Source organism: Acanthisitta chloris, unplaced genomic scaffold (assembly GCF_000695815.1).
Source record: "Acanthisitta chloris isolate BGI_N310 unplaced genomic scaffold, ASM69581v1 scaffold1055, whole genome shotgun sequence".
Taxonomy (NCBI): domain Eukaryota; kingdom Metazoa; phylum Chordata; class Aves; order Passeriformes; family Acanthisittidae; genus Acanthisitta; species Acanthisitta chloris.
Window position 1 is genome coordinate 67,161 of NW_008672958.1, and position 9,906 is coordinate 77,066.

The 9,906-nt window shown below is 46.8% G+C and overlaps 1 protein-coding gene across 1 annotated transcript in view; it reads right to left on the bottom strand.

Annotated features, from left to right (window-relative positions):
• The window catches only part of LOC103802249 (GDNF family receptor alpha-4), a 15,590-nt gene extending 11,583 nt beyond the window's left edge, over positions 1-4,007 (bottom strand). Inside the window, exons 1-2 of the mRNA XM_009074703.1 lie at positions 3,727-4,007; positions 303-383 (exon numbers count right to left, since the gene is read on the bottom strand). Coding sequence (XP_009072951.1) covers positions 303-383; positions 3,727-4,000 — 355 coding nt within the window. The 5' untranslated portion in view covers positions 4,001-4,007. The remainder of the gene's footprint in view (positions 1-302; positions 384-3,726) is intronic.
• Between the last annotated feature and the right edge of the window lie 5,899 nt (positions 4,008-9,906).

Consider the following 9,906-nt stretch of genomic DNA (forward strand, 5'->3'; position numbering starts at 1 on the left):
TTTGTGAGCACAATGGACTTCCCTGTCTGTAGCACTTGATCCCACAGACAGTTCCCTCTAGGCTGAACCAGTGAAATTAAGAGCATCTTCCCACCCACCTACCTGCAGTGATGGATGCCAGACGGACGTAGTCAAAGCCCCTGATGAACGGCTCATAAGGGGAACTTTCCAGAACATTCATGCCTGGGGGGAAAAGAGGAGTTGGGAGCACAATGGACTTCCCTGTCTGTAGCACTTGATCCCACAGACAGTTCCCTCTAGGCTGAACCAGTGAAATTAAGAGCATCTTCCCACCCACCTACCTGCAGTGATGGATGCCAGACGGACGTAGTCAAAGCCCCTGATGAACGGCTCATAAGGGGAACTTTCCAGAACATTCATGCCTGGGGGGAAAAGAGGAGTTGGTGAGAAGGCAGCTGAGGTTCCTGAGGGATGGCTGAGAGCATGAGGTACAATGGCTGCAGTGCATGATTGCTTGGTGGGTCCAAAGGATGTGTGCTCTGAAGCCTGTGAGTAAACAGATATCAGAATCACAGGAACTGGTGTGGCCATATCCTTGGAGGAGGGAATAGGATGTAACTGGCTTTTAAAAATATATCACAGCTTTGCAGTGGGACTGTCAGGGAACTGCTGAGTTACAGCTCTCTATAGCTCAAGCCTTGGGCCCCTCCACAGGGATTGCCACCAAGGACACCAGACTGTAGCACAGGCTTATGGGCAAAGTTTAAACCACCAGGACCCTACACACATGGAGTTTTCATCTCCATTCTGCCTGTTTCCTCTATGTGTCTCCCTGGAAAATGGTCCTCATGTCTTTCTAGGACACAGACAGGAACTGTAGGTCCTAACAGTTTGTTAGGAACTGTAGTGATAGGTCAAGAAGTAATGGAGATAAATTGAAAGAGGGAAATTTAGATTAGATATTAGGAAGAAGTTTCTTCCTTTGAGAGTGCTGAGACACTGGCACAGGTTGCCCAGAGAGGTTGTGGATGCACCAACCCTGGCAATGTCCAAAGCCCTTTGGATAAAACCTTTAGTAACCTGTTCTGGTGGGAGGTGTCCCTGCCCAGGGCAGGGGGTTGAGACTAGATGATCTTTAAGGTCCATTCCATCCCCTTAACCTTCTATGAAACCATGAAACTAAGCCAGGGCTGTGCACAGGGTTGTGTGCGTGACAACACACTCCACATTTATTAATACCTCTCCCTTTCTCCTTGCCAACAGCCCTTTCTTGCTTGGCTTAGAGGTAATGACCCACAGCTCCTGCAGAAACTTCCTCCCTTCATTTTTAAGTTGCTGGGAAGCTGATTTTATTCAATCGGTGCTTCCCTTCCATCCGCGCAATGGGCTGTAATGCCCCGTCATCCTGATGGATACTATGGAATATTATTGAATCAAACAGCTTAGTATCAATTTTTTTTTATTAGACATTTAGATGGATATGGACAGCAGCAGCAGATGTACTGGCTGGGATAAAAGGACTATCAAAGCTCACGCTCTGGGCATATGCTGATGAGCAGCTGCGGGCAGGAAGGAATGGCTCCCAGGGTACACAGCCCTGTGCAATTACCACAGGTGCATTACAAGGCAGCTTTACACCTTCATTGAAATATCTTGCATCGTTACTGACTGGAGAGGGGCCCATTTGTATGTTCCAGCATAGCAGTTTTATGTCCTGATGATAAAGCACCTTATCAGCAAATTGTTATCAGGTTGTCACCGTGTTATTGTGTCTCTAAATGGGAAGGTGGCTAAGCACAGGGGGTGGGGTGGGGGGGATGCTCGAGAGAAGCTGAGTAAATAGTGTGCTTTGTAAATTCCCTGAGCACACACTTGCACAATTGCTTTTACAAGTGGGCTTCTAGGAAGCTTTTTACAGCCTCTTGGGTATGTGTGACTGAGAGACACAGCCCTACATGGAGCGTGTGGATTTGTTTAGTTTCTCAGTCAATTAAACATGTTGTAAGGACTCTGAAACATGTGACTGTTATGAAATATAACTCCCTGGGAAGTTAAGGCAAGGAAATCAAAGGTTTTGGGAGTGAATCTGCATTGCAAGTGAACTCAGTGTTCACAAAACATGGGGCTCAGGACATGACAGCAGAGAAGTAGGGCAGAGCCTTGGCAGTCTCCAGTGACAGTCTTCTTACAGCCATTCCCAAGCTGAAGGTCCCAAGCCACTAGGCAGGAAGCCCATACAACCTGGCTACCCAGCACCCATCTCCTACCTGCATGTGGAGACTCACACCCAGTCCCTGCCTGCTCCCAGCACTCCCTGCCAGCCTCTCACTGCTCTTCCTTCTTGTGGAAGGTGTCCCTGCCCATGGCAGAGGGTTGGGAACAAGACAGTCTTTAATGTCCCTTCCAACCCAAACCATTCCATAATTCTATGATTCCAGCAGTGGCGCCAGAGCTGGAAATCCTCCTGACACCACTGTCCTACACAGTCACATCACAGATGAAATGTGTTCAAAGCTTTAGCCACAAAGGTCAGCAGGGAAGGAGCTGGGACACAGTCCTTTGAGATGAACAGAGAAGCTGGATTGCCACCTCTTCCCCAGGCTCCACTTCAATGGAAACTAATTCATCTGGCATATAATTATGGGAAATATTGGATCCTGGAAGGTGCTGAGGTCTCTTATTTCCCCAGTCAGCTCATAGCACCATGCTCTACACCCTGCAAGCTGTGGAACCTGAAAGCTTTCCAGGAACTTGATTGGGCAGGTCTCATTCTGGCAATCCCACGCATTATAGTCTCCATTCTCTTTGTTTTGCTTGGCCTTTTGGCCTGTGGGTTCACCCCTGCACCTTTCCTTTCAGGTTCCAGCCAGCAGTGTTTTATTAATCTATTTCACAGCCCATGGCTGGAAGGGTCTGTTTTATACCCCATATTAATTTTCATGGTGCATAAAATACTCACCAGCCTGACAAGGAAGAGTTATGGCCACTGAGGTGCAATTTTATGATGACTCTTAAAAAACGTCAAAATCCAAACTTACTGAATACTGGCTCAGGGAACACTTTAAATTCCAACTTGATGTCACCAGCCCCAAATCTTCACTAACCCAAAGACACTGGTGCATTCCAGAGACTCCAAGAGAGTCATTTTTTTAAAGTTCATGCTGTTTTTGCCTCAAAGCCTGTGCTTTGTATAGTGTTCCTGTGAAATCCACAGTGTTCATGGTCTTGGCTAACATACTGAGGTGCAAAACACACCATCCATTTCCCTAGCAAAAGATCTCAAGGTATACTGGGGACATCATAAAAAAAAGGGAGGCACCTCAGGTTTTCAGGATTGCTTTCCCCAAAATGTCATTACCATGGGGGTCAGTAGAATCATAGAACATCCTGAGTTGGAAGAGACCCACAAGAATCACTGAGTCCAGCTCTCGGCCCTGCACAGCACACCCCAACAATCACACCATGTGCCTGAGAGCTGTTCAAATGCACTTTGATCTCTGTCAGGCTTGAGGCTGTGACCACTGCCCTGGGGAGCTGATCCAGTGCCCAATCACCCTCTGGGGGAAGATCCTTTGCCCAATATCCAACCTAAACCTCCCCTGACACAGTTCCTCAGGTCCTATCAGTAGGTCTTGAGAGGAAACAGGACACTACAGGAGTGACCTCTTTTGCAGCCACTTTCAAGCTTCAGAGCTCTATAGAAAACCCCACCAGCAATTTCCTTTTAGGAAGATCATTCAGAAATGAGAGCCCTGAACAACTGACCTTCCATCAACGTGTGGTGGATGCTCCAGTAGACACTCAAGCAGTGCTTCTCCTTCTTCATGCCTCGCTTGCACTTGCAGCCGTAGAGCTGACTGGAGAGCAGAGCTGTCACGGTGCTCCGGCACTGGTTCTTGGCATCAGGGCCCAACTTGTTTGCTCCATTGCCAGCGATGCATTGCCGGAGGGTCCGGAATTTGGCACTGCAAATGGGGTCGTTGGTACAGGACTCACCTGCTTGAAGGCAGTCCTTGCTTGAGCTGACAGCTTCTGCCATACCTTCTGCAAGAAAAGCGGAGAAGTGGTATGAGGGTGGAGCAACTGCAAGTGGGAAATGGATTGTGACTCCCTCAATATCCTTTCAGGTCTGCCAGAGAAGCTGCGGCTGCCCCATCCCTGAAAGTGTTCAAGGCCAGGTTGGATACAGCCTGGAGCAACCTGGTCTAGTGGAAGGTGTCCCTGCCCATGGCAGGGGGTTGGAACTAGATAGTCTTGCAGGCTCCTCCCAACACAAACCATTCTGTGTTTCTTTGATAGGATCAGTCTTGTAGCAGGATTATACATGACAGGAACTTGACTATTTCACGGTCCTTGCTGTTTCCTTCTTGGAGCACAGAAAGAGAGCTGGGGGAGCAAAGGGTTTGGAAAGCTATCTATTTCTGCCCTCCAGAGTTAACAGCAGTCCAATACTAGAGACCCTCCTTGCACATGATTTAACTGTGCCTACACCTTGCTGAAACTATGAATGACTCTGTGTGGGTGTTTTGACATGGAGTCAGCCCACATGTGTCCCAGGAGTTGGCCCATGTTCACTGTCACCACCTCCCCAGGACTCCCACTGGTTTTGTCTTGACTTTTTCTAAGCTTTTGTAAATTGCCTTCAGAGTTACTTGTGAAAATACAAAGTGCTCAGTTCCCCATAAAGAGAGAAGAGACAAAAGCATGGGAGGATGTTATTGATATGTGTGCACCAATAAATTAGTTCATCAGGGCTCAGTAGTGTCATGCCCCCATGCCTGGAGCAGATCAATTCCATGATATTAAGTGCTTTTCCTTTCTAAAGCAGCTTGGCCACATCCTGACTGACTCCTGGGGGTGTTCACCCCAAAGCACACCAGCAAAGGCAGGGCCAGAGGCTCGGCTGTGCTCAGCGGGGCATGATGGCACATAGGTAACAGAGAGATGACAAGGCCAGGACAAGGCAAATCTCCCCCATTCCAGTTGGTGTAATGCTCTGGAGCGTGTTGACATAGGTCAGGCATGACTGCACCATGGCTTGGGGGAGTGATGAGGAGGGAAACCTGGTTTATGGAAGGGGAGAATCAGGTCTTGTGCCTATAATTGGATCCTGCTGCACTATAAAAACAGAAACTGCTGTCATGACCTTGAAGAACTTCTCAAACACTTCCCAAAGGAGTCCCATCTGTAACATCACTTGTCTTCCCTTTAGATAGGAACCAGAAGGGTAAGCATAGATAAGATAAGGGCATCTTCTGCTTTTTGACCCCCTTCAGCCTCTGTTACTGGTGAGACCCAACTTGGACAATATTAGGAAGAACGCCCTCCTGTGAAAAATATGAGTCCCTGATCTCCATCTCTGAGGCCTTCATGAAATCTCTGGTCTCTCCAAGAGTGTACTGATCTTGCCACAGAGTCCCTTTTTTGCCTTCCACCTGCTACCTCTCCTGCCCTAATTTCTGCACTTCCCAGTTCAGCACTTGAGCCCAGAATATCCATTTCTCACCCCTCAGCAGTCACAGCATGTTTGCTAAGAAGGAGCTGCTTCTGCTGCTCTTGATTAGAGTAGAAAGTAGCAGCTGGAATTCGGATATTTCAATTATGTTTATTACAAACTTTGGGTGAACCCACCAGGAGGTTTCCTCCTGAAATATCCCAATGGCATCTCAGATGCAAAAGCTTTCATCAAACTCCAGACTTTTTCAAAGTGCCTCATGGCCAACCTCAAGCTTTCAGGTATTTCAAATCTCACAACACCTCAAATTTGAGCTCTCTAACCTCTGATTTATTCATAGACCTGGTTTATTTAGCACTCAAGGCTTGTTTGGATCTGCCAAATGTGGAGAGGGAAATTATTTTCAACATGCAGGAAACTCTGCCTTGGGCTGTCATATATTGAAGAACTCCAAACACAAGGAACCAGTTTCCTTGAAATATCATTTGGGCTGCAGTTTCACAGAGATCCATAAAGTGAGATGGAAAACATATCTGAGCAGCATCCATAGGAATAAAGAAAAAAAGTACTTGACTTATTTTACTCTGACTTCCTCTGAAGGATCTCCTCTGGATGAGGATAAAGCACATCAAGTTTTATTCTAGAAGAGATGACTTTGTCAGTGTCATGTCAGCAGCTAGAAAAGTAGGTTAAAGTAGAAATTATGACCTTCCTTCCCCCTCTTCGCTACATGAATTGCAGAAGATACTCCCCAGGATGGTTATAAACACAACCAGCCTGTAAAAGCTGTAAAACACTTTGGAATCTCACTTTAAATAAATCAAGCAGATTGACCATTTGAGAAATTTCCCTGCAAAATTTTAAGTAAATATATCCTCAAGCTGAGACTTGCTTCACAGAACAAAGGCCAGGGGTGAATATTTACTGCCCAAACCCCAAGCATAAAACACCCCCAGTCAGATTTTATGACAGAGGGGCTTGAAGCCACGTGAAGTGGAGCATCACGAATGACCTGTTCTGTAATCATGTCACTTAAACCCCAAATCATTCAGGGGCTTTTATTGTTAGCAATGTCTTTGCAACTGAGACAACACAACACCACGTTTTTCTCCTCACACTGCCCCTGAGAGAGTAATTTTATGCAACATTAAGAGAGAGCCTCATAGGGAAAAAAATAAATCTCCGTGACTTAGAAAATTGATGGCGATTCCTAACAGGCAGGGACAGGAGCAATAGCAGGTCTTTTCTCCCAAAGATGGAGTGGCCTTTCTGGTTTTGCCTTCAAAAATAGCTCCTCTTGGACTCTGCACCACAGGAATTTTCTCCTCCCTGACTGACCAGGGGATAGGGATATGCACTGGGCTGTGCATGGCTTGGGCTTTCCATGCCTCTGCTTTTCTAGCAGCAGCCCTCCCAACTCCCTCTGCTCTCTTTAAAAGGCCATTTGTCTGGATTTTTATTCCTCACTTGCTGCTAATTTCACGCTGTTTACAGTGGGCAGATGGAGTAATGAGTTTATTTTCACATCCTGTTTGTAGCTGTGCTCCACATCTGTTTCTGCTCCTGCTTACCTCAGTGACACTTGAAGAGAGTTACTCCAAATCTGCAGGAGTAAGAGGAAATCTGGCTCTTCCCAATTTAACAGACCCTCAGTTCTGCCTTTACAGGTGTCATACAAAGTGCACATTGCTGAACAAGGAGGTCTGATACTCCTCCAAGGAAACTATATCCTTCACCAAGGAAGTGTAGATGTGCCTGGGCACAGAAGTGTGAAGCCCTTTGTGGGCTGGAAATGGTGAAGGAAATGACTGGAGAGCACCAATATGTGGCCCTGCCACTCTGCCTTTCTCATCCAACCAATGCTTAGTCTTTGGGATGTATTAGGAGGAACCACACCAGTTCAATCCAGAGCTCTGGGGCACATCCCCCTCCCCTCCAGTTTTTATATGTGTTAGGTGTGAATCCTTTTACGCCTCTGATTTGAGGTGCTGGAGCATGTCCAGAGAAGGACAATGGAGCTGGAGAAGAGGCTGAAGAACAAGTCTGATGGGGAGCAGCTGAGGGAGCTGGCAGAGCTCAGCCTGGAAAAAACGAGGCTCAGGGGGGATCTTCTCACTCTACAACTCCCTGACAGAGGGTTATAGCAAGGTGGGGGTCAGGCTCTTCTCCCAGGCAACGAGTGACAGGAAGAGACTCAAGCTGCACCAGGGGACATTCGGGTTGGACATCAGGAAGAATTTCTTCACTCAAAGGGTTGTCAAGCATTGGAAGGGGCTGCCCAGGGAAGTGGTGTAGTCACCATCCCTGGAGGTGTTCAAGAAATGGCTGGACGTGGCAGTTAGTATTATGGTCTAGCTGACAAGGTGGTGATGGGTCATGGGTTGGACTCAGTGATCTCAGAGGTCTTTTCCAACCTAACTGATTCTGTGACTCACAGTCCTACAGAGTGATGAACACTGTAATTATTTTCATGACAAGCTGTTGACTACAAAGCATTTTGTGTTTGCTTAAAAAGTTTTTGCTCAGGATCACATAAGGCATGAACTCTTGTGCACAGATTAGATTTCACTTCCCACTGCTGTTGAAATAGCTGCAGAGTGTGCAGAGCTGTCCCAGTAACAACCTCTGCTATACCAACAGTCCTTTCCCCAAACCTGCTTGAGAATAGTCCTCTAGGAGATGCCACACACACCTTATCCTGAACTCATAGCTATCACCTGGATTTTGTAGCGCCCAGAAATCTCTTTTGGGATGCTATTCTCCAGGCAAGAGAAAGTTTTCTTCCCTTCCACCTGTCTTGTCCTGATTTTAGTGCATGTTCAGTGGTCCAACACCATGAGCACTTAGAGGGCTGACTCATTGCAGCCCCTGGATTATTGGATTAGGTGAGAGCAGCTCACATGAGGACGATGACACTTTTTATTGCTGTCAGCCCTCTGTGGACTTCGATGGTTTTACAAACAGAACACACACATAATGAAATCCCACACAGCAAACTGAGCTTCTTTTCCTAGTGATCCTTCCCAGCCAGCACTGGGGTGGTGGAATTTGCTGAGAACACTGCAGGAATGTAAAGTCTGAAAAGTCTGAGGGTGTCAAAGCAATACTGGAAAGTTCAGGCCAACAACACATTGCATGTCTTGAGCAGGCAATAAAAATGTGCTGCCTGACTCTTTGTACCTACAGCTTTGGCCTTTCTGCCCTTACTTTCAGGTTATGAGCGATCTTTAGTCTGTGTTTGCTCAGTGCCTCCAAGAAGGACTTCACAGGTACTGGGGGAATACAAACACAACATTCACCACCTGTTTCCTTCCACTCTAATAGCTGATGAATTTACTCATAAGGAATCAAACCCAGAAGAAACCACATTCCTCTGATCTTTCTTGCTGCTTATCATAGATTTATACATGACACACAGATACTTTCAGGGAAGCCTGAAAACTTGAGGTGTCCTGTAGGTCAAACCCCCTGCTGTGACAGGAATTTGATTAAGAAAGCCATAAAATCATAGAATCGCAGAATGGTTTGAGTTGGAAGGGACCTTAAAGACCATCTAGTTCCACCCTCATGCCATGGGCAGGGACACCTTCCACTAGACCAGGTTGTTCCAAGTCCTATCCAACCTGGCCTGGAACAATTCCATGGATGGGGCAGTCACAGCTTCTCTGGGCAACCTGTGCCAGTGCCAAATGACCCTCACAGCCAAGAATTTCTTCCCAATACCTCATCTAACCCTGCTCTCTGGCAGTTGGAAGCCATTCGCCCTTGTCTTGTCACTCCAGGGCCCTTGTCCAATGTCCTTCTCCAGCTCTATTGTGGAATTTTTAGGTACTGGAAGGTTTCTCCAGAGCCTTCACTTCTCCAGGCTGAACAAACCCAATCCCATCCCACCTGCCCTTTGGCATGATGGGTCTGCACAAGTCAGATGATACTCAAACACCTTCAGTAGGCTGTTCTCTGTCCTGTGAGGACTTACAATGCAAAGCAAGAGTGGAATGTGATGCCACAAGTGTTAAATGAGATCCAAAGAGGTCTCAGTGAGTTGAGTTTTAGACTTTTGAGACGAACTTAATAATCCTCAAGTTTCCTTTGACAGCCCTGGAGCTCTCTTAGCCATTTACTAAGGGGGCAAGTGTCACTCTGGATTTGACGAAGGCTGAAAACATGAAGCAATTTATTCTTCCCCCACCAAGTTCATGACTAGATCCTGGCTGGAAAAACAAAATATCATGGGCTGGGGCATTAGTTGTTGCATTGTGTCTGCAAACTTTCAAGCTGGGAGGAAATCCAGAGCCCTCTGGGTGCCTATGGTCCGGTGAAGTTACATCATGTCTTCATTATCCTTAAGGAGAGAAGAATTCATCATGAAAACCCTCATGATAACTTGGGGTGAAGTCTCCCAAGATATCATTACTCTCCTACACTAACACATCCTTTTTGACAAGGCTTCAGCCTTTGTTTTCTTAAGATGCCTCTGGAATGCCCCATCC